The sequence below is a fragment of the Stigmatopora nigra genome, chromosome 2 (assembly GCF_051989575.1).
Source record: "Stigmatopora nigra isolate UIUO_SnigA chromosome 2, RoL_Snig_1.1, whole genome shotgun sequence".
In the NCBI taxonomy this organism is placed as follows: Eukaryota; Metazoa; Chordata; class Actinopteri; order Syngnathiformes; family Syngnathidae; genus Stigmatopora; species Stigmatopora nigra.
Genome location: NC_135509.1, coordinates 10,455,351 through 10,479,741, shown reverse-complemented (window position 1 = coordinate 10,479,741; position 24,391 = coordinate 10,455,351). Strand labels below are relative to the sequence as shown.

At 38.9% G+C, this 24,391-nt stretch overlaps 3 protein-coding genes across 6 annotated transcripts in view; 1 reads left to right on the top strand and 2 right to left on the bottom strand.

The window, feature by feature from the left end:
* The window catches only part of LOC144208529 (transcription factor SOX-6-like), a 59,990-nt gene extending 46,715 nt beyond the window's left edge, over positions 1 to 13,275 (bottom strand). For 3 of the 4 annotated variants that reach the window (XM_077734433.1, XM_077734458.1, XM_077734450.1), the window contains exon 1: positions 11,572 to 11,825. The gene's annotated coding sequence lies outside the window, so the exon portion shown is untranslated. Of the gene's footprint in view, positions 1 to 11,571; positions 11,826 to 13,124 lie in introns of those variants that run through there. The other variant, XM_077734442.1, reaches the window with a different exon arrangement.
* On the top strand, positions 12,830 to 14,480 carry c2h11orf58 (chromosome 2 C11orf58 homolog). The gene is made up of 5 exons (XM_077734508.1): positions 12,830 to 12,994; positions 13,252 to 13,335; positions 13,594 to 13,654; positions 13,857 to 13,966; positions 14,049 to 14,480. Exons 1-5 carry the CDS (start codon positions 12,941 to 12,943, stop codon positions 14,259 to 14,261), a joined length of 522 nt encoding a protein of 173 aa, XP_077590634.1. The 5' UTR covers positions 12,830 to 12,940; the 3' UTR covers positions 14,262 to 14,480.
* LOC144208518 (pleckstrin homology domain-containing family A member 7-like) overlaps positions 14,354 to 24,391 on the bottom strand; it is a 50,072-nt gene continuing 40,034 nt past the window's right edge. The window contains exons 15-29 of the mRNA XM_077734422.1: positions 23,796 to 23,849; positions 22,843 to 22,908; positions 21,511 to 21,591; positions 21,279 to 21,428; positions 21,070 to 21,171; positions 20,850 to 20,961; positions 20,282 to 20,412; positions 19,939 to 20,136; positions 19,621 to 19,711; positions 19,457 to 19,545; positions 19,187 to 19,378; positions 15,523 to 15,675; positions 15,320 to 15,453; positions 15,043 to 15,173; positions 14,354 to 14,578 (exon numbers count right to left, since the gene is read on the bottom strand). Coding sequence (XP_077590548.1) covers positions 14,556 to 14,578; positions 15,043 to 15,173; positions 15,320 to 15,453; positions 15,523 to 15,675; positions 19,187 to 19,378; positions 19,457 to 19,545; positions 19,621 to 19,711; positions 19,939 to 20,136; positions 20,282 to 20,412; positions 20,850 to 20,961; positions 21,070 to 21,171; positions 21,279 to 21,428; positions 21,511 to 21,591; positions 22,843 to 22,908; positions 23,796 to 23,849 — 1,707 coding nt within the window. The 3' untranslated portion in view covers positions 14,354 to 14,555. The remainder of the gene's footprint in view (positions 14,579 to 15,042; positions 15,174 to 15,319; positions 15,454 to 15,522; positions 15,676 to 19,186; positions 19,379 to 19,456; positions 19,546 to 19,620; positions 19,712 to 19,938; positions 20,137 to 20,281; positions 20,413 to 20,849; positions 20,962 to 21,069; positions 21,172 to 21,278; positions 21,429 to 21,510; positions 21,592 to 22,842; positions 22,909 to 23,795; positions 23,850 to 24,391) is intronic.

Genomic DNA, 24,391 nt, shown 5'->3' with positions numbered 1-24,391 from the left:
CGCTCCTGCACTTCCCAATACTGATCACTTGAAATTTAGGATCGCATCTCAAGGCAAAGAGCTCTCAGAACAACTGAATTGATACTCTGAGAAGATTAGCGGTCCTCTGAAACTGACCACTGCACCTGCGCCATAAATATGCGTGTTGCCACGGACAAACAAATGTTGCCCTTCGCAGCTGTCAACACCACTTGCAAGTACGCAGCCGCACGCCCATCAGGACAATGGCCCCCCGTCTATTAGACAGTGCAACATTTTCACTTTGACGCGGCAGGAAGCGCATAGGGGCTCCCGCTAATCACACGCCAATTACACCACAATGTGCTGTAGTTGACCCATAAACGACTGCGTGCCCCAAGGATCACTCAGTGTAAAACTGCATTCGCGGTTGATCAAATATGGGGAAAGAAAGACGTGACAGAATTCATCTTTCAAAAAGTATTTTTTTGTGTGTGGCAAACAACGATGGTTGACGACGTCTGTTGTTTATTCTGTCAAACAACAGTGAAGTATTTTATTAGTTGATGTTTAGATGGAAGGTGTATGAACTAGCGTTCATACTGTAGCGTCATCAGACACAAATTTAATGTATGCGTGTCGCGTATGGAAAGGGAAATTGGAAATATTTTACCCTGTGAATGTAGCCTTAATTCCTGGTTTTAAGTATCTCAATGTAGGGGATTGTTAATAGAACCTAATGATTGGGTGTTACATCTTGCAAATGTCAGGCCATTTACAGTCACACCTCTACCTATACATTTACCTATACGAATTCCACATTGTGTGATACCTGATGAACAGAAGACGGCGAGTACAAAAAGCCATAAAGAGTTTCCATTTACGTCAGCTAGTCGAAAACAAAGAAAAACTGACAATGCACTAAGAGTACAATTGAGCAAGTACAATTATGACAATGACATGTCTTAACTTGAAGGTTGACAAGGAAGCATGTTGTTAAATTGCATTGAGGCAATACTTGTTAAATTGTTCACATTGTTTGTGCAGTGTTATGCAATAAACACTCGACACTTTATGATCAATTAAAGTTTAGGGTAGGGTCCTCTTCCTTTAAAGGTTAGCGGTGCTAGCAGTCAAAAACAAAAGCGACATTTTTCAGGGTTTAATAGATAGGTTTGAGGGGTAGGTTTTTTTGAGCTGGGCTTAGGCCATTGCAAACTCACTTAAGAAGAGGCATTAGGATCTTTGGATGGTGGTGGATGCATGTCTTTTGTTGAAACTCATGTGTGCAGGCAAGTCCGTGAGAGCACACCTTTGATTACTTGAGCCCACAGCAAGGATGTTTGCATGAGTGCAAAAGCTTTTGTGTTGTGGCTTTCACAAAAGAGCAAGTGAGGCATAAGTGACAACACGCCTTCTCTCCCCCAAGTCAGTCGGCGTGAAATACAGCCAAGGCGGCGAGGAGCGGCACTAGGCCAGGGCAAGCGTCGGCACATACGTTGACAACGTAGCAGCCCCGAGGAGATTACATTATGGGCGCTCGCTATTGTCCGGCGTCTTCCAGACAAAGCTGTGCAAACGCCACGCCTCGCGGGGACTGTAAAAACAAGAGGTGAATGTCAAAAGCATCTCTTTTGTTCGGCCGCCGAGGTATGCACAAACACACTTGCTTGGCGTGACTGAGAAGAAAGGAGGGCCTTGCTAAGAAGGGAAGGAGGACAGGGGGAAAAGAAAGAAGGTCTTTGCATGGAAGACCGTGAGAATACCACCACGGAACCCCCTCACAAAAAAGCAAGACACTGTTCAGACAAAACATGCGCTCATTTGATGACCTGTGACTGGAAAAACAAGAGAAACCAAATCTTCTTTTTTACTTCTGGAAAAAAAAGTGCAAAGAAGCCATCAAAATGTGGTTGTAGTCTAAAGAAAGTATATATTTAGACTATCAGTAACAATGGAAACCAGCCATGTTGAAGGATGGATTGCAAAAACGTAAGATTCCGTATTTCTATTTTGTTAGGTTGTTTTGTTTTGACATTTGCGGAAAAAAATATGAGCAACCCTCCAGCCTGGAAGGGTTTCTGTGTCAGAATATAGAAATATTTAATAAATTATCCATTAAACCAGAACTATCATGCAACTTTGGATTAAAAAAAAAAAAAAACTAAAAATTTAAAGTATATAACCTTTTATGACCAAGCCAACTTCTAACATTCAAAACTAAAAAAAAAAAATAAATGAACCCTGAATTCAGTTACTTTTACAATTAACTTTACTGTTTTAGGGGATTTATTTCTTCACTGCCCTCTGGGTAATGCTGGGAGATTCCCATACCAATAGCTCTCGTGTGCACCTACAGTCTATTTTTCCAGTTAACATTAAGTCCATGGTTTACTTGGTTCAGAAGGCACGCTGCCGATTGTAAAAGTGCGTTCAACAGAATACAACACAAGCCACTCATTTATCATAGGAGTCAGCCGCCGCCACTTGTTGCAAATGAGCATCAGATGTGTGAAGACGCGCCAGGGGAACAGCGTCCCGGGCTGGAGGAGTCAACCTAGTCACGACCCGAACAAGGCTTTAACTGTCAGTGGCAATTAATATGGATGTGTGTGGGTATATATGACCCCCGCCCCCACAACCAACCCCTTTAATTTACCAGGTCAGCAGCAGCCTGTAATTAACTGCCACATGCATAAATGTAAATGCAGGGCGCAATTGGCGAGAGAGGCTAAGTGATTTAGACGACAGTGTGCAAATCTTCAGCTCCATAAAACACAGCCGAACTCATTGTGTAAGTGAAATGTCGAGGGGCTCCCATTTATTAAAATCATCCATGACGCCATATGTATATGATTCATACATAAGAACGAGCTGAGGAACACACATCTACTTTTTCCAATGATTTTTGAGTCTTACTTCACTACAGTCCATTTCAGGAAAATACTAACAAAATGTCACCGTTTAAGATGGCAAGTCAAGTGCTGTGAAACTTAAATATTGTACATTATTATTGGGGCTGGAACAGATGATTGTCGACTCAATTCATTGCCATAAGGAAAATTGCTTTAACAAGCCACTGAAATGAGCTAAGTCCCATAAACTCATAAAGAAACGGGATCTACAATTTAGCAAAAATGTTTATGGGAAGTTTTGTGCAATTCGCATTCAAATTCCCATTTCGATCCATTTTACATTCAAACTATCATCTGTGTCATGTCATCAAGCCTCAAGACTCTGTAAGCAACCGGCATGAGTGTGAAGAAAACACACACACGAGCCACAATAGAGTTCTTTATGACATAAGCTTCTTTCGACTACAAATGGGATTTTTCCTATAGGCGGCTTCCAGCAATAACAAGTGACATCAGGGGCAGGGCGACGTATGCTTCTCATATTTACACGGCCGCTGTGTCTGCTGCTGGGGAATGACACTAAAGTGTGGCTGAAAGCAGCTTTTTTTCATTAATATATCGTCCCCCGTGCACATTAAACACATCGTTTGCGTTGGCAAGCCAACAGACCTGCGGTGCGGCCGCCATCACTGTAGTCATCTCCTCAGTTAACATTACGTGGCGAAAAATTTGAGATGGGAGCACCCACTTAGTATATACTATATTACATTTGTTTATTATTCATAGTTTTTTTCAGTTTAGTTTTTACATTTTCTATGCAAATATGATCTTTTAAATGTCAGAAGGGCAACGCTACTGAAGTCTGTTTTCCGCTCAAATTGCACTGTGGAAACCCGAAGCGAGAGCGCAGTCAGCAACAATATCGCAGCACGGCGCGTAGCTTGTGCTAATCCAGCACTATGTCTAGGGCGCATTACATGCGTGTTGGCCGCTGCATCGTTTACCAATACGACACGCTGCCAAATGTGGCGCACGAGGATGGCTTCTGGAGCTGTCCGTCAAATTGTCTATTTTTGGGGCACTAACATCTACGTACGGTGCACAACAAAATGTTTCACAATGGGATTTCATGTGGAATCTTGTTTTTGCACAAGACTTTTTGCACACTTTATTATACAGAAACTAATGCCTCACTAGGCCATTATGCTTATTGTACATCTTAGATCTCTTGGGTAAGTGAAAATTGATAAAAAGTTTATACTGCTACAAGATAATTTTACATATTATAATCTACTTTTATGTTTATGTTTTCAGTTCATATAGATATATACATTACTCGTTTAGTTTTTATTTTAAAAGTATTCTAGTTATATTCATATACTGTAGTTTAGATTTTTATTTACATTATCTACTTAAAAACTAAATGTATAGATATGTTTATACATAATTTTAGTTTAGCTATAATTTAATGCATCGCAATCAGTACTACATCTTTTCATTTTTTTCCATTATTTATATTTAATACACGCTGATATTAATATATTTATTTGTACTTTATATATAATATAAATATTAACTTATTTTTAGAGTTTTATGGCAAAGACCTATAGTATTTATTGCAACTATAATGAGATTGTACACTTAAACAGATTAGATTTATTTACATTATTTCGTGGGGTGGAAAAATAGCAACGAGAGCTCTTTGTAATATTTTGGCCTGTGGCTCACAATCTGAATCTGATTGACAGCAGACTACATAAATACATTTTGTGGTCCAAAGTGCTTTTTATCGACGGCGTGGTACTGATTAGTCAGAGTGAGTACAGTGTGCCAGCAACAATGAGGCATCGTGACGACGGCGCCACCAATATTTCATCTTTTCTTCTTCTTTTTTTTTTTATTTTTTGACGCTCATAATCGAAACCTGCTGCACCACAATAGGCTCGGTAGTCAGAGTCAATAACGCGAGACACAATTACACATTATGTTCAGTGTGACATTAACAGGCTGCCTTTTTGTTTGTTTTAAAGAACAGGGCGTGCCCCAGGCTTGGAGTCAATGAAGAACACTTTTTATTTGATCTTCAAAGCCTGTGCACTTATGTGTAAAAAAAAAAAAGTTCTTTAATTGCTGTCAAAAGTGGTAACGCTGATCAGGGTGGCGATAGTTTAAGAGCATTTGATATGTAATAATATTGCGTCAATTGACAAACCATCTCAAACTTGGGTTCCAAGTAAGAGAGTTATTTCAAATTGAAGCTACAAATCCAACTTTATTTTTCATTTTAATTGTGTGAAGCCTCTTTTTGATGAAACATTACATAATTTTCATGGCCATCAGCAAATTCTCCTTCAAAGATTTCTACACAATCCAAAATGTTACTGCTTGTCTGTTAACTGGAACACGTAAGAGGGAACATAAATGCTTACTGGATTCCCTCCAATGGCTGTCTGAACACTTTTAAGGTCATTTTAATATTCAAATTTCAGTTTTGAAAGCTCAAAATCAGGGCATACCGACTAAATTGGCAAAAGGTTCAGTAAACCAAAATCTACTGCATTCACGAGTCAGGTTGAGCATTATAACTAATGTTGCACACTTATACTGTCCTTTTGTCCAATTATTTTCCATTCTCTCATTAAAGTTCGAGTAATTTGCGTCAAATGTTTTGAGCCTCTTTTCATAATTCCGTGCAGTCAGTGCATATAAGATGCACGAGTCACAGTGAGCAAAAGAGAAAGCATAAGCTTCACTCCAGTCCTCTTAGAGGACGTGGTTTTCAGAGTCCACTTTTCCCATTAAAGACAACGCCACAAATCAGTCAAGTTTCTCACAGTGTGTGTCTTGAAAACAACATTTGTAACCGCCACGGAGGTCTGCTTTCCATGGCCGCTGCCATAACACGCAAAAAAAGTTTGGTAAGAACATTTTTTTCCCATTATTATTTTACAAAAATGTCCAGCGGTCCGAACCAAATGGTGCCGGGGTCCGAGCTATGCCAATCCCTGCTCTAAATGATATTTCCTGAAACTATTTAAGAGCTTCTCCATCCCAATGGCTGTGCTAGTTCTCTAAGAAAGAATGCCAAGTATTTCCCATTTTTCCCCAGTTGGTTGGTACTAATTCCAATGACAATGAGTAAAAGACTAAAAATTTTGGTCATAGTTGGAATGCTGACAATCACTGTAGCAAAAGAGCAACCTCAGTTTAATATTAACATTCCACCTTGACCACCTGCCCACTGTCTGGTTTTATTTCACAGAGAGACACCAGTCAAAGGGTGAAAGGAGTCTTCATAGTACTTGACCTTGATTGAATATTCATTCATTCATATTGTGAACAGTACAGAGCTGTCAACCTCCGTCGACCTTGTCCCATTTCCGGAGTATTTCAGGGTGGTTGGGATTCACACAAAATAAGCGTAGGACAATTTATCATGTTTTTACATTAATTGAAATATACTTTTTGCAAACTATTGAAAAAGTAATAACGAAAACAAAAATTTGGGGGATGTGACTAAACTTGAAGACCCAGATAAAACCCACGAAAGTACAGGGAGGACATGTAAACTCCACACAGAGAGTATATTTGAATATCAAAGCATAAATGTGGCTGTATTGTCTTTTTTTTTTTTTTTTTTTTAAACAGTGAACCACACCCGGCTGGTTCTGGAACTAGATAAGACTAGACAACCTACGGGGTGTTTGCCAATTACACCCATTTTTATCATTTTGACACCTTTACATAAATGTGCTGCTTCTGCGGTTGCTTGGAGTCAAATTCAGGTTCACTCCTTGACGTCAAATATTTTTATGACATGGTAAATTCAAATAATGTTTTAATGATATTTATTTAAAGCAATGGTTACAGAAGAATTGAACTTCAAATGATCTATTTGAATAGTATTTGCCTTGGGAGGAAAAATTATTGTCTTCAGGAAATAGATACATATTGTTAAAGATTATCTTTTCAAAAAGTGCAATAATAATATTAATAATAATGCAAAAAAATGTCATGCTCATTGAAAATTTAATTTTGAAACTCATAATTTCTGGAAACAATTGTTTAACTAAATATTTAATTTGAAGAAAATAATACATTCAATAATTAAAATAGCAATAAAACTAGTTCATAAAGGAATAAAAAAAAAATTAATTAATAATTTAAAAAGTTAAAATTTACAAAAGTTAATGTAGTCGGGGAAAAAAGCACCTGCAATTGTGAATAAATAAATTCTCTTGATTTCCCTTTCGAAATAAAGTGAAGTTCAAGTAATGTATAAATAAAAATTATTAAAGATGTGAATGGAATAAGAATAGCAACATTTATATCGTAATAAACATTTGTCCCTTTGACACGCCTTCCAATCAGACACTTATTAAAATGCAACTTGATAATATTTGATTGCAATAAAGTTCTTTTGTGAGTCCAGTATTTGAGTGAGCAGACTATTCTTTGTGTAGCAACACTGCAATTTGGGTGTGCCCAACATAAGTATATACTCTATAGACCCGCTAATGTGCACTTACAGCAGAGCTGGAACACTTGTGACTAAATGTACAATTTGTATTGTGACAAGACATGTAAAAGCCCACGGCAAATCATTAGGAAAGGCAAGGCTTCTGAACAAACAGACAGGGCTGCTTAATTCGTGATATATGTTAACATTAGATCAATCTTCATAACAAATAGTACCTGACTAAAGGGTAAAATGTAAAATCCTTATTGATCTTTCTTAGTGTGTTGGACAGTCGATTGCTATCTTGCTTATGTGTTAACATGCCACAGTTAACGTGTTCACATTTGATCAATTCTAATTTGAAATAGTGGCTGACTACAGTAAAATCTTTAACCATGGGGCAATTTAGAGTGTTTAAACAGCGTAGCAGGCGGCCCGGTGAACAAGTGGTTAGTGTGTCGACCTTACAATTCTGGGCTTGAGGGTTTGATCCCAGGTCGGTCATCACTGTGTGGAGTTTGTATGTTCTCCCCAGGCTTACATGGGTTTTCTCCGAGGAATTTCCTCCCAAAACCAAAAACATGCATGGTAGAACACTATAAATTGCCCTTAGGTATGAGTGTGAGTGTGTATGGTTGTTTGTCACCTGGCCAGCGATTCAGGGTGTCCCCCACCTTGTTGTGTGCATTTGGTCACCATTGGCCCACTCTCCTTACAAGTTAGGGAAAGTTATGGAAAAGTTACAGTTAGAAGAAACAGAGGAGAAAGAAAGTAGACATGACAGTTTGAGCAACAGCAAGGGTCATGAAACTGGTCCAGCATCAAGAGCAGTATGATTACAACAGAGATGACATATCCAACATCTGACCCAAACTTTTAGAATGACTTAACAATGGCCCAAGCACAAAAGTAGTCACTAACAGATCTCTGTAGATGGCAGTGTTGCTTTTTAGATCTGAGCATCTTATGAATAGAAAACAAAGATTACCAGTAAATCTTGGATTGTCATGTTGATTATGAGAGAAGTGCAAGCATCTTGGAAGTCAGACAAGTTTAGTGTCCTAAATAAATGTGTCCAAACATTTTATTCTGACTCAGAGACTGGAAGTGAGTAAGCCCTAATGTGAAATTGGATTGGACGTCAATGGCAGTGAAGCATGATCTTTCAATGCCAGCCTTCCCAGCAGAAACCAATTTGGTGTCTATCACTATCAAATCCAGTGAATGACTTAAGGAACAAAATAATCCAAAGTATAAAAATCAAGACAACCACACCCAATCTAGTAGCTCTATCTATCATATTGGATTATATTTGTAGTGCACAAGCTACAGAACATCAATGTATACAAATATGTAGAACTATACCAGATTATCTAAAAGTATATTTCTTCTGGTATACATTAAAATTGCAAAAAAAGACCACTTCAAATGACGTGCTTCATACGTCCCCCCCACGTCAATGCATATGATTTGCCACGCCAAAGTCTTTTTCCTCATTGTAAAAGCAATTTTAACCAAGATGTATTTTCATTACCAACTAATTGTGAGCAAGAAGAGGGGGAGAAGTAAAAAAGAAAAAAGTTGCGAGTCTTTGCAGAGCAGCTATGCAGGCTTGGGACAATGTGCTGAATTGGCAACCTATATTTAAGTCTGCCATTTGGACGCACTAATGCCACTTTACCTTATGAGGGAACGTCGAGCCGCAGCACCTGCTCCTCGCAGAATGCCATAGGAGATCAACTTCTGACACCCACCCACCTCTCACACAAGACCCCCACTCAGATTGTTTTACACACAGGAGATAGAAAGTGGCCGTGTGTGTGTTAGTGTGTGTGTGTGTGTGTAGTGGGCTATAAATTATCTCCTGCAAACAATTCACCAAGATGATTTGTGATACACGTTTGAGGCGCAAAATCGTCAACATTTCTTTTTCTCTTTTTTTCCGGGCATGTGTGCGTGCAGAAAGAACACACAAGTAAGCGTTATCTACGAGGTGTAGCGAGGGGACCACCCCGTGGAGACCACTATCAGTCCCCTGCAGACCCCACTGTGTTGCCTTGTCCTCCCGTACCCTCTGCTAGACGGGATGCACTGCTACCTCATGACATAACAATATCAATGCCTAACAATCAGCCTTATTGTCTCATTCTCATGCTTCCATCTTGTTGTGCTCTATTTTTACACATGACTAAGACTTTAGGACCACATCCAAAGTGGGGTGTAATGAATACGATGGGACCACCACCCACTTTGTCCCTGTGTTCTCTCCCTGGTAGATTCCCAAGAAGCCCCACAACCCCCCCTTTCAATTGGGTCAGTGTGGAAGTACCCCTGTCATGACATTTGCACTACATCGTCACATATGTTAGATGTGCCCATGCAAAAAAAAAGGAGATAGAAAACAAGCCCTAAAAGTTGACAAATTACGGGAAAATGGACATAAAAAAACAGTATATTTTTTATCTTAATAGATAAATAATACATTAGTTTTATTTTAAAACTTGTACTTAGGGTAAGTAATTACGTGACGCTGTAGGCTATGTGTGGTTTATATTCAAATTTATTTACATTTATACTTAAACTGTAAGATTTTTGAAGTGTCAAATGCTGTATTCACTTTTTTTTACCTTAAATCGAATTTTATTCCTTTCGTCATATGATCATTATTAGATTTTTGCAACATTAATAAATACTATATACAGAAGTTATCATTGTTCACATCAAAGTTCACATTTTTTCTTCATTAAAGTGTCTATGGTTGGTTTTAACATTTTTCCTACATCATTTTTGTAGCACTATTTAGTGGACCCGTAACTCTTGTGAGGATACGATGATGAAGGGAAAATTAGTGTACTTGTGGTCATTATTAACATTCAGACTTCAAATTCAAGATTTTCATTGCATTATTGAGTCTACATGAGGGCCTTTATAAACATTGGGACAGACAGTTAAACAAATTGTGAACATTAGTGAGTCTACTGTGGGTGACTCTTAGAATATTGACTTCACATTCAACATTTCTGCAGCATTATCAGTCCTATTAAGTCATCATTAACATTTTGGCAGAAAGTGCATAACATTTGTGCGGCATTCATGTCTCTATTTATGGTCACGAGCAACATGATTTCCTTCCATTTCTCAACATATTTGCAGTATTAATGAGTTGACTGTTGGTGGTAATCAACATTTTTTTATATTTAATAAAACAATGGGAACTGTACTGAGGTTTACCGGTCAAATTTTAACATCAAATTAATTCTTTTTGCAGCATGGCCAAGTCAACTGATGGGCATTTGTACCAATGGGATTTATATTTTTGCTCTTAATGTACCTTATATGAAATTCAACATTTCTAGAAGATAAATCTTTCAACTTTATGTCATTGTAAGGATTTGTACAGCAAGTAGGATTAATTCATCTATATGCCACCCTGTATTTTATATTAATACTTGGATTATTTTGCAAGATTATTAGCATCGTGTAACAAACTTTTCACAGTGACACGGTCTGTATACTCAGGCAAATACTTGAATGAAAAGTTCTGGGTCGTTGGTGATGCTTGTTCTTACAGACAGCATGAGTGAAGGCATGTCTAACAACAACTTTTTTTTACAGACAGAAATAAAGTGTGTTACAGATAAAGTTATCCATTGAGTATCATAAACTTAATATTCATATTTCTACTTGAAATATTAATATTTTTTCATCAATAAGTTTCATGTTACAGTTATTATAATGTAGCTGTGTACAGTCCTAATTAAATGTGTTAATTTACAGCTAAAACAATAACAAAAGTCACTTTTGGGAGAAAATTGATTGATTTTATCACACTAGTTGCATATAATTGCATATAATGACTGTCATTGAATGTGTCAACATTTTCTACATAGAAATAAATGCAAGATTAAAACAAATATGGCATTACTTTTAAAATATTTTTAACTTGAAGTCCATGTGACTGATTGACTAATTTTGACACGCAAACATTTCATTCCATTATTCTATTTCATTTAATTATTCTAATTTAATTTAAGTACAAGGAGACACGCTTAAAGTTATAGTAAAACACTTTTTGTAGCATTGAGGATTTTGCAGTGATTCTAAACATTTGTGCAAACTTTATTTTATTCCTTTAAGTGGAGTGCATTCTGGCTTCAGGACTAGGATAATGTGCTTTATTCTATCATCTGCTTGGTGTGAACTGACAAGGCTCTTTTGGTATTGTTGCAATAATGCATTGCTCCACTTTTTTTACACTCTTAGAAATGTGAATGTTGGCTGTCATGACTTGCTTCTTACCTGCACACGTTGCGATGAGACTCGTGCTGCAACTTTGGAAGAGATGGACGTCCTACCCTGCGCGTAAAGACACCATTGCGCACTTGGGATGCGGGGAACGGACGGGGGTCAAGGGGGGTCCTCAATCACCGGGCAAAGCCAAAGAAAGAGTGCAGGAAGTCAGGGAAAGTAGGAAACTGGTTGAGTCCCGGTCCTGTCGTGCACGGAGGGAGGGAAAAAAAGCAAAGAAAAAGTTAGTCCTTCCTTCCCCGTCCGGTGCGATATGAACGTAAAGAGAAAGTGAGTGATAGAGAGCCACAGAAAGGAGAGTTAACCCCTCCTCCCTCCCTTCCTTTCTTGCTTTGGCTCTCTCTCTCTCTCTTTCTCTCACTATGGGGGGTGGAGGGATACCCTTTAAGGAACTTTGGGATACACAAAAAGTTGTCTGCAAGGGTTTGGAAAATCTGGAAAAAGTTGGGCAAAATGTTTCTTGGGGTTGCGTTTCTTTTGACTTTTTTTCCCCTAAAATACTGATTGAAGTGATCATCCAACATTTTCTCGGAAATCTGGGATCTTAATGTTTAAAATGACTGATTTTGTGAGTCGAGCGGCAAGAATATGAAGTTGAAATATGAAAAGTCACGCAGGCAACAGGTGGAAAATTGTGTTTTTAATTTAAATGTTGAATAAGTAAATGTAATTGTAAATTTAAGATCGAAGTGTATTCATAAGAGACAACATCTTAAAGTGGTAAAAATATTTTTTGCAATATTTATATAACTCAAACTATGTTTTAACACATTTTATACTATTGGGTATCATATTTTTGATTATCTTCCTTACTAAAACAATCAAACAGTTATTCGAATACAAGAATAATTGTGTTTGAAGATGATACTGTAAAAAAATGTACTATGGTCAAAATTCTAATGAATTATGTCAATTAAAAACTTAATTGAGATCTAAAATTGGAGCCTTGAGTCTCTAAACTAATCAATAAGGACAGATAACTATAACAATGGACCACTTCATCAATATACGTTATAGAACATTTGTGTTATACTGAAAAAAATAAATACCATCATTTCAACACGTGAATAAAATTATTGGACTGTAACTACAAGTTTAGGAGGTACTGTAAATTTCTTTTGCGTTGTAGAAATTACTCTAACGACATCTATCGACACTTTCTTTATATCACATCCATTTGAAATTGTAGAAAGTTTAGTTTGGTTTTGTAATTCTACATTTTATCCACAAGGGGGAAGAAGAGGCGGCGTTGCAACAGGAGCCGAAGCCTCCGGAAGTGACGACACCATAAATATCAGCCATCGCTACATGGCAAGATTTCTTATTTATGTAGCGTTTAGAGACCTTATTGAAACAAACTATGACTTCTCCGGGTGACAAACACGGCACCAAACGTCCGGCGTCCTCCAGTGAAGTGAGTCAAATATTGCGATTTCGATGGCAGTGTAAATTAATTGTAGATTTACTAGAAGAGGGTTAGCTTCACGTGAGCTCCTCGGCTCATGTCCAATATATATAATGCAATCTGCACCAACCGTACTTACTGGCATATCAGCTTGCTTTGAGACAGGAATAACGTTGATTTGAATTTGGACTGCCAGTGTGCAGTGTGCTCGTTTTCCGGGTGCAAGAACAATGCAATCTGTTCTTATTTGGTGTTTGCACCTGCAGGAGGAGTCGACTAAGTGGGCTTCCGCTGACCTGGGAAGTGACGAGAGGAAGCAGAAGTTCCTCCGACTAATGGGCGCCTCCAAGGTAGATTTCTCTCCAAAGTGTATGCATTCCCCAAAAGTAATAGCAGCATTCTAAGAAGTTTCATAATAAACAGTTTGCCTGGGAAAAAACTTGGGTAATTTTGTGAAAGTACTACCTTTAATACAAGTGCTGCAGAATGTAATGGACTCACTCCAGATGAAATGAATGCACACAGTAACTAAGCATGCTCTTAAAGATGACTTTTTTTTCTGTTTGTGTATCTAGTCAAATGTCTAATCATTTGTTTTGTATTTGCAGAAAGAACACACTGGACGTCTCGTCATTGGAGATCACAAATCCACATCTCACTTTCGTAGTGGTAAGACATTTTCCGCCTCTTCCAAAAAAGGAGACAAATATTAATTGATTAAAAACTAGGCAACTCGGTGTAAAAAAAAAAAACATTTTAGTTTCTACTTTTCTACTAACAAGTCTCCCCCCCCCCCCCCCCCCCCTCGCCACCACGCAGCACTCTCCGTATGTGAGAGGCGTGTGTGCCATGACAACATTGTGCTTGACAGGAACGGAGGATGAGAAAATCTCTGAACGTCTAGAAATGCAGTACCAGCGCGGCATGGACGGGAAGCTGTCAGGACGAGACCGGCGACACTGTGGACTCGGCTTCAGCGAGGTGAGCAGGAAGACGCTCACTGTGATGCCGAGGACGCGACAGGGGAATATGTTTTTTTTACTATGTTTTTGTTATTCTGCAGTTTGGGGGGCCTGACATGCCTCATGAGAACGTTTCGAAACAGGACACGCCCGAGTTAGAGACGCCACACAGCGAGTCCAAAAGCCCAGAGGACAAAGTTGGAGAAACAAAGGTGGCGGAGACCACGACAGAAAAGGACGAAAGCGACCCTGAAAAAAGTGGAAATTCTGAACGGAAAAATGTGTACAAAAAGTCCTTTGTCAAGTCATCATAGGAGACGTTTTTTTTTTCACTTTTTACAGCGTATGTCATTTGTTTTTAGAACATCCCGCTGTCACTCATTTTGTTAAAAATGGAGACATTACAAACAATTTATTTGCTAGTTTATTTTGTGAAGTGAACCACAGGTCACCCGTGTTAGTAGCAAAGACATTGTGACTATGAGGTGATTATATTTTAATAAGAATAAAACAAAAGTGTTGTCAATGTTCAATGTTTGTGTTCCATTTCAAAAATTGGATCATCAGCTTTCAAAGTGCCTCCTGTGGGGAACCATGGGGGCGGGTGGTCACTGACCAGCAGCAGCTGCAGCTTTGGAAAAACGGAAGAAAAAAAACTGAGAAAAATATCATTAAGTTATATAACAAATGCCTGCAAAAGTCTTTAAAAATCAATAGGTTTACAGCAGATAGACAAGCGCAAAAACTTCCAATCCAGTTTGACTGGGAGGGTTATCAGTGATCAATTGTCCTTAAGTCATCATAAGAGTCCATTCAAACCAGATTGGACGTCTTTTGCCATCAAAGGCAGTGAAACATGATTACTTAATCCCAAACTTTACAACTAACATGGATTTGACGTCTATAACTCAATGGCATTGAAAGAGATAAACATTAGTATGGGACAAAAATGACTTAAAATACCCAATTGAAATCACATCAAAATAAAAGTCAAGTAAATCCACCTCAACTATACTGTAGTTTGGCATTTTTTGCCATACTTTTGGGCCACGTTAAAAATCTTGATTATGGGAAAACATGCTATGGAGTACAAACCTGCTACCAGTTTGCTCTTCTTTGATGCTTGTGAAGCGAGGGCCCGCGACACATTCATGATCTTCTCCTGCTGTTGGAGAACTGAGTCGAGCTCACTAAAGTCAACAGATGCCGACTGCAAATTCTGAACACTGCGAAAACCAAAGTACAGGTAAGACGTGTACAAATACAGTTTATTGCTCTATGCTGACACAATCAAGGTCTTAAACGGCCATCTTGGTCCTATATAATTGCTGTGTTGGGAATTGTTGGATGTTGTGCACTTCTTCTGACTTACTTGGACTTGCTGAGAAGTTTCCTGATCCGTTCCGTGCGCCGACTTCGTTCCTCTTCTTCTTCCGGGCTCAGCGGCTCTTCCGGATCCGTCTCCACGTAACGTTCCGGGATGGAAACCTTCTGCGGCTTGCAGAGCTAAAAGTCACGAGACGGTAAATTGGTGATAAACATCAACGTGAATGTCATCTCGGGGTCTCGTCTGACCTCTCTTCTGATGTCATAGTCGTAGTCTAGAGGCTCCACTTCCACTTCTCGGATCAGAGTGGCTTTGGCCGTCACCCATTGACCTTCTCTCTCTTTGCACCCTTCATCGCTTTGACCTTCGGCCCCGGGACGCTCTTCCCGCCAATCAAGCACCTGCGAGAGGTAGTAATATGAGTTTTAATTCCATAAATTATACATAATCCATATGTACTTCATTCATATTTCATTTTGACAAAGTGTGAGATGAACTGAAAGTCACGTTTTTTTTTAAATCAGAAATTATTTTTCAATGGTATTGTATTATACAGTTAATAAAGTATAATTTGAATATTTTTATCTATTGCATTGACAGATTTGCCTGGCATAATTAACATGAGTTTAGCAATCTTGGCTTCGATATTACAGACTTCATAATGCAGGATTATCCTTGGGTATTTTTAATAAATTTCATATTTTAAAGAAACTAAAACTGACGAATTTGTGTGCTTCTCATATGGGCCAGAAATTCATTTTTACAGAAATAAATTCGATCATGAATGAATTTTATTACTATCATAGCACTTATGAAATATACTGATTTTATATAAGCATCGTTTCTCACGATATAAAAGTTGAAGTAACAAAAAGACTTTATATGTCTCGTGGTTATGCTAATTTACATAAAATAAAAATTAAAACAGGGCCGAGACAAAGATAAGCTGTGAGAGAGTGAGTTAAATTTCTATGCAGGCATAAATCATTGTGGATTAATAAATCTATCCGTTGATTTAAGTCTCATTAGGCAGGCATGATTAGTGTCTTATAAGTACAACCACCGAGTGTGTGTTGTGTGTGAGTGTGTGTGTAGTACTTGTGTGAGTAATCATCCAAAGCCATGCAATGCGTCCTCCGGGTGCAGCTGGCCACTTCTGAGCTTGCGTTTGGGGGAGAAGTGACACAGAAAAAGGAGAGATGGGGAAGGGAAAGGGGTAGGAAAGGTAGGGTAGGAAAGATGGGGAAGGAGGGCGGTGGGCGGAGAGCATGCAGACCCCTGGGGGCCAAAGCCCACGCGACACAGACGAGGAAAACTGTGTGCCTGGGAAGCAAGACACTCTTTATTGAGGAGTGCAAATGTCTACAAAAGAATTGCTTGTAAGTGACACAGTTAGGTGGCGCTGCAGAGTACATACTCTACTGGACATCTAATTGAGCCAGATTGGCCCCCCGCCCTCTGGGAAAATAACAACTAAAGTAGCAGGCGTGGTCTAGAGTTGTGTTAGTGCTGAGAAGTCAAAGTTTTTTTGAGTTTTTTTTATTGACTATCTTGTTTTATTTTTTTTTCATAATATATGTAATTCATTTAGCTTGATGTTGTGACTTTTCACAGATTTGGCCATTTTAAGTTCATTCTCGTAAGATGTTTACGTTTTTTGCCGTATTTCACATATATTGATATTTTGCTGTCCTTCACATACAACTTTTTCTGTTAATATTTTACATCAGTCACAGAACATTAGGTCTTTAAATTTGAATGTTGTTAAAAGAAATGTTTAACGGACTTTATTCACGTAACGTTCTAGCACAACGTCTTATATTTTCCATTTATTCCTTTTGTTATTTCTTTCTGCTTGTCACATGATTTGTTTCACAATTTCATGTTATATTTAAATTTTATTTATCAAAAACAAAGTTAAAAAAATACTTTTTGTTATATTTCAGATATAAGTTCATGATTTAATACTGCAAATATTTTTCAGTTAGGATTTAAGTCTTGGAACATAAATATTTTGCAGGGAAAAATATAAAAATAATAATATAATTTCACTTTACATATTTAATACTATATTAACCTTCTCTTTCTCAATTAAGACATTCTTCTCATAACCATAAAAGTTGATTCACAAACAATAACCATTAATTTCCATACTTAAAAAATACTTAAATCTTTCTCAAACATAATCATTACATTTTGTAAAATTGCAATGTTGATATTGTTGTGCTATTATTAACTTTTTCTGCATATTGTAGTTTCCAACTATTAATTGTAAATTTTGACTATTAGTCTTACAATTTTTACTAGTCAAATTTGAGCCTTTTTTTTAATCAGTGAAATCTGAAATATCAAAATTTTCAGGAGAAATTTCAACTTTTGCTAATTTACTCGAGGGTTACTTTATTATAGTCCATGTTAAATGCCTCCAAATTAGGGTTATGAACAAAAAAAATAGAACATTAGCATATTTTAAAGCCATGTTTACATTTGCAAGTAGCATTTCAAGTTGTCTTTTTACAACTCAGCAGTAGTGAGTTATGGCATTAATCGTTTTAAGGCGGCTCCACAACACTAATGTAACGTATTAAACAGAAATGAAGGCAGAGGCGATATTTTGGCCCATGTTGACATCAAGTACTTTTAAAAACTAAATACTAGAATTTCGAATGGTCCCAGTGGGTCATATTTTACTTTATTTTACAATTGTTTTTCTTTGTGTTTCCCACCTATTTACCCCCTTGTTAAAACTCCCCTTATAGACGAGATATATATCATTTGTATTATTGCCTTTTTTAATCGCCATCAGTGGTTCGTGGACAACAACCAACCGAAGATTATCTTGGCTCCTTAAAAAAATAACGGAATAAACGTATTTCAAATTTGGTGGCAAAAATAAGATGAAGAAAAAATATATTTTGTCCTGGGTTCAAATCAAGGTCACGTCCATCTATGTGGATTTTGCATGTTCTCCCCAGACCTGCGTGGGTTTCCTCCGGGTACTCCGGTTTCCTCCCACATTCCAAAAAACATGCTTGGTAGGCTGATTGGACACTCTAAATTGCCACTAGATGTGGGTGTGTGTGCATGGTTGTCCGTCTCCTTGTGCCCTGCGATTGGCTGGCCACCAATTCAGGGTGTGCCCTGCCTCTGGTCCGATGTCCAGCAACCCCCCACGACCCTAATGAGGATAAAGCGGTTCAGAAAACGAGATGAGATTTATATATATATATATATGTATATATTTGTGGTTTGTCATTTTGCAGTCATAGATAGCCTTTGTCGCAACCCTCAGTAGAATAACATCGTTTCTGTGATTGATGTTAACAGCCAAAAAAACATTCCTAACCGTTGCCTTCAAAGTTTAGGAGTCAATTTTTGTCTCTCCGCGTTCTACTGAGTATAAAACAAAAGCGTGTTGATTGAAATAATGAGGAATTTGGGATCAAGGCAAACACAATTGTGTAAAACAAGGCACTTAGATTTTGACCAAAAAAAAAAATGCGGACTAGGGTACAATCTTGCGCCACCAGCATTTTCTGAACAACCTGATATACCATACCAGCTATGGCCAATAGATGATCTAAATGTAAATCTATATAACAAATCTCTACAAAAAATATTTATATGTATTCAGCCATACTGTACTGCGATGTATACTGAAAATATCCCTCAGTAGATAAATAAACGCATTGGCTCTTCTCTAGTTCACATTCAGCGTCCGTCAGTGGGGTCCAAGAAGGCTCATTCTGAGCCCCTCGCCTTTTTTTGTTGGTCTTAAAGCATTAACCAAGCTAGCTCGTAGCTTGTTAGTTCATGCGGCTAGCGTGTTAGCATCCCTGCTAGGTTACCATGCGGCCGGCCTCTTAGTGGAGGTGCGGGGGCCATTGCCCCTGCGGGGTGTAAGTAACGTACGGAGGCGGGTGGCGGAGCGCCGGATCGCTCGCCCTGGCTGAGGTTTCGTTTGCGATCGCGCACCAGCGCCCTCTGGTGGCGTTTCATCCTCTCTAACTGCTCCTCGGCGCTCATCCGACCGGCACGCTGGGTAGGCGCCATGCCCCCCAGGTACTCGGAGGATAAACAATCCAGGGCACTCCTTGGTCGCTCCTGGTGAGACAAACACAATGAAGACAACACACCAATAAACAGGGTTATGAAAATATTCTGAAAACAATTCATAAGTACCCTGTCCACGGTGGTGCCAGGGCATCTCCGCAACGTTACAAAGGACGACAGGGTGTCCGACTGGTTCGCCGTCAGCCATGAAGCCTGACCTGACGGATAGAATGTGATCCAAATAAATAAAGACGACAGTCGCTGTTAATCAATTAGAGGGACGGTAACAGTACTTTTATGGTCGGCATAGTAGTAGTCCGTGTCGGTGTTTTGGTGAGTGATGGCCGGCAGCTCGGGTTCGCTCAGGAACGAACGTAAGTCACTCTGCAATTGAATAAAAATGAACACATTGGCTGTAAGTGATGGCAGTGGGTGCCCAATTTATTTCAACAGGGAGAGCTGATAGATAATTAACAATATCCTCCCAGTCCAAATGGATTGGACCTACACTAGTAACAGACTAATTTTAATGATAGAAGGATGAAAAAGACAGTCAATGGCAATGAATGGTTTGAATATGTGAAAAAATTAAATAATAATTTCTAACGTACCTTAGAGTCCCCATTGAGAACATAGTGACCACCCTCTCGGTCTCGCTTCCTCTCATCGGACTGCCGCTTGAGGCCTCGCACTGACGTGTGACGGATGACCGCCGAAGCTTCCTTGGGCAACGGCGGCACGGCAGGCGGCGTCTCCTCGTAGTCGTATAGGCGAGGGAGCGGAGGTCGGGGCGGCGCGGCGTCCTCTGCCTGTGTAGAAGAAGAATAGTTGAAATAGCAGTGTGGTTATCACACGTCAATCTGTAAAAATTCCAGTAAAGAGAATAGTATTGAAGTAATCATTTACTGTGGAAAAACAACATTCTGCAGACCCATTTGGCAGGACTTGACTTACCCACTTTGGCACAAAGTTGTGAGGCAACGTTTGTGAGAAGACATTTGGGACGATGGTACGAGGAGGTGGTTGGAGGTCGGCGTTGGAAGAAGGCACGCTGGGCTCTGACACACAAGGCACTAACTTCCTCTCTAAAGGGAATCAACAGAAATGTAGAATAATGAAACTACTTAAAAATAAAGGGATTCAAAGAGTACTCCAATTATATAGCATTTTTAAGGACATTTGAAAAACGAATAGAAAGATTTTTTGCACAAAAGGACAATGACTAGACATTTAAAAGGAACTGGAAATTATATTCACACAGGGATCAATCCATTAAAAAATCTTTGAATAAAAAATCTATAAAGAAAGGATATAAATATTTTAAATGAGATTGAGAAGAAACAAAAAATAATAATATAAAGAGTCTCAGAACATGAATTTTTAAGAAATAAAGAATTACAAGCACTCTAGCTCAAATTCCACGACAGACCTCAACTTCACAATTAATTGAATGATCAGCACTAACGCAGCCATTGACTTAATATAAAACTTTTACACTCATTACCGCTTCCTTTTAACCAACCTGGGTTCTGCACAGATTCAACAGTGACTTTGTAGTTGGCTTTGCTGCCACTAAGTCCAGCCATCACGTCTTCGATCCTCCATAACTCTCGCTTTATCTCCGTCTTTTCTTGCTGCATTGTAAAATGTACACAGAAATGAGTTCACACACTCGCAGCTCAAATTTTTATTTTTACTCCTTAGAATTCTGTCACACCATCTCATACAGTACCGGAGCTCACCTGCGGGGTGGCGCTTTGGTTCATATGGGCCTGGAGGGCTGCCCTCAGCTGTTCCACTGAATTCTCCAGCCAGCTATAATCCACCCAGGCTTGTGTCATTTCCTGTGGCACATCACGGGAAAAAAAGGAGAAAATTGATGATATGAATATGCAAAACAATAGTATTTTGAAATTAATTGTATTTAGATTATTAAAGAAAATATATATACAGTTGAGAGTCGTGAAATCTGGGCCCTGATGGAGACCAAGTCTTCCTGCAAGAGTCTCTGCTGGTAGGCAATCTTATTCACATGGGCCGGCTGTTCCTGGAACATCTCAATCTGTTGATGCGACACGTCCAGGACGCTCTCCAGCTTATCCTGCACATTTGTTGTGCCGTTTAGCTTTGGTGGAGTTTCTATATTGTAAGGATGCTCAGCGAAAAAAAGGAAAAAAACTCACCTTATCCTGCTTCAGTGAGCTAATCCGCACTTCCAAATGCTTCAAAATTTTGTCTTGCTCACACAAACGACTCAGTTTTACCTGCAGGAGACGCCAAAAGACCTCTTAAGTTAAAGTAGGAACCCTATAATGCCAAGTCTGGCACCTGACATTCACTGTGCACTCCTCTTTGTGTTGAAAGCAAGACTCTGTGGTGAATAAAGCTCAAAAGAAATGTCAAAGAATAAAAGTGAGCCGGAAATCTCACTGCTGAGTGAGACAGCTATTAAATTTGATAAATAACATCTCACCCCTCCCACCATGTTGTGTAAAAAGCTACAAGAGTTGATAGGGGGGAAAAAAGTCTGTATAATACAAAAAAAGAACAAAGGTAATTTGTCTCTTTTTGTGTCAACAGCAGAGTCATAACGAGTCTGAAAGTGCAACAAATGAGTTTTGTTCCACGTCAAAGACGAAGACGGATAATCACCACGTTAAGGTCATTACGCAAAGTGGATGCTTCTACCTGACACCTTGAATTAAAGTCAAGGAAGCAAAAATGTCTCATTAATAAACCACTGATTACACTAGAGCAAAGGTTGGTTCATTTTATCAAGCCCGAACACCCGTTTAATAATGTTACAACAGGAATAAAGTGCTCTCCGAAGAGGAATTTGAACTGGTCACCGTATGAATAATTGATTGTACCTCTAATGTAATCCTTGGTGCCACTGTTGGATGTCGTCCACGTATTCATTTCACACTCATAAATATGGAGAAGCATTTGTTCTCGGCCTTCACAAACACAACAGGGCTCACTTTTCACAAAGTCAGGGGGCTTGTCTATTAATAATGAGTGAAATCAAACACCAAAGGGCAAATTTAAGAAATGTGGGGATTAAACTCAACTTTTTAGGTCAGTAAAATCCTTAATTACAGTGGCTGAGAAACAACAAGTTCTCTGGCATAGCCAAATCCTTCTATTTCTAGTATTAATTCTGCACTATGAGGTGAAACCAAGTTGTAGTTATGCATGTGAATCAAGAATGAGTTATGATGTCAAGTTGTACCTGTTAGAAGGAAGAAAGTCAAATTGGACTTTCCTTAATGTGAAATCAAGTCAGTGGGAAATAGAATTTAGTCATGAAATTAATTTACGTAATACTAGTTTTAATGAGAGCTAAAGTTGTGGGTGAAGACCTGCACAACAACCAATTGTATTGGAAAGCCATCGTTATAAATTAAAAACAGTAATTTGTCTATTTGAAACAATTTCATAGCATTACTTTAATAAATACGCTCCACCAAAAATCAAGTTTTAGTGGTAATAATATGAAATAAAGTGATACTCACATCTACATCACTCTCTGCAACCTTGACGGGCTTCCCCGACTCCTTTAACGCTTGACTTCCAGCTACCTGTAAAAGGACCCATCTACATTTCACATCTTCCTTAAAAAAAGGCATAAAATTGGGGCTGAAAGGATGCAAATTGAACACTGAGTCCAATTCTCTTGATGCAACCTCAGCTGCATGACAACGACTAAATTTATCACAACACGTGTTGCCACGGAGAACATGATGGACACAGAACGCGCTCACAAAAACCACATGGACCGTCATTGGGCGCACTTGGTGCTGCCAATTTTCCTGTCCAATTAACAAGGTCTAAGAAAGCTCAATTAAATATGTGCCGTCAACCTATAATATTGGTCATCGATCAGGATTTCAATTCACACAATAGAAAATCTTGGCAACACAAGGTGCCTCATTTTAAGATGGCGTTAGAAGCAGCTGGCTTATTTTCCACCACCGAGCCACAGCCACAACTCATGCACTGCCGAGCCTGTCCCGTGCCCACTTTACTATCGCAGGGTGCGTGCATGTGTGCGAGTTTGCAACAATGAGTGGGACACATATAGCGCAAGACACGTGCTGTTGTACAAGAAATCTTGAACGCTGGCCTTCACATGCATGGAGCACGCAGATATGGAAGTAAACATACCCGCACACACACACGCACGCACGCACACATAGCTTACGGTCATTAGAGCCCTGAGAGGCCCAGCAGTGCAGTGTAGTAGCAAACTGTGAACTGCGAGGATAAGAGGCTCTAGAGCTCTGATCTGTGAGTCAAGAAAAGAGCTGCGGTCACACGACATCGGCAATTCGTGTTATTATTAGGATTATTTAGAAGTTGCATAGTTGCGTATAAAGGTTTGCCAGAGCTGGAGACTCGAACATGCATCAGTTTGTAAAGGCGTGTCTGTGCATACAAAACCAATAGAAATACAAAATGGTCAAACCTTTAAGTCCAGATACTCCAGGTCCTGCTTCAGCTGCTTGTACGTGTCATCCACCTACAACAAAACAATATTATTATGTAATTTATATAATTCAAGAAGCAATGATTAATTGTGTATGAATGCTGCGATGATCTTTACAAGCAAACATGACAAAGGAACAAAATGGGGACTGCGAGGGATGACTAACACTTGCTGTACACTAACACTCATCAATTCTAATACATGTGCCCACTTTTTCACGTGTTGGAAAAAGTATACATTTGGAGTGTTTCAAATGAATTGCACACCAGGTATAAATGTGCATTTTGCTCTTTATGTTGGAAAGCATTGTGTGGGAGTTCTGCTATTAGTGGATACATGTCCATAACCTAGCAGTCACCCTTATATCAAGCTATATATTCACAAATGTTTTAGCCCATTTATATTTGCAAAAAAGGACTATCACTGCCACTGCAAAGTTTCCAGTAACAAACCACTGAAAACAAATGATGAGCCAATCCAGCTAATTTCACAACCAAAGTCAGCCAAGCAGGCAAAGCATACAGCAGCCAAGAAGCCACATGCTTCATGACAATAAAGCAACACAGGGAAGCAGG

Coding starts and splice junctions, on each gene's coding strand:
- c2h11orf58 (XM_077734508.1), top strand. CDS start 12,941: ATGACTTCTCCGGGTGACAAACACGGCACCAAACGTCCGGCGTCCTCC. Junction 13,336..13,593: donor GACTAATGGGCGCCTCCAAG/GTAGATTTCTCT, acceptor TTGTATTTGCAG/AAAGAACACACTGGACGTCT. Junction 13,967..14,048: donor GTGGACTCGGCTTCAGCGAG/GTGAGCAGGAAG, acceptor GTTATTCTGCAG/TTTGGGGGGCCTGACATGCC.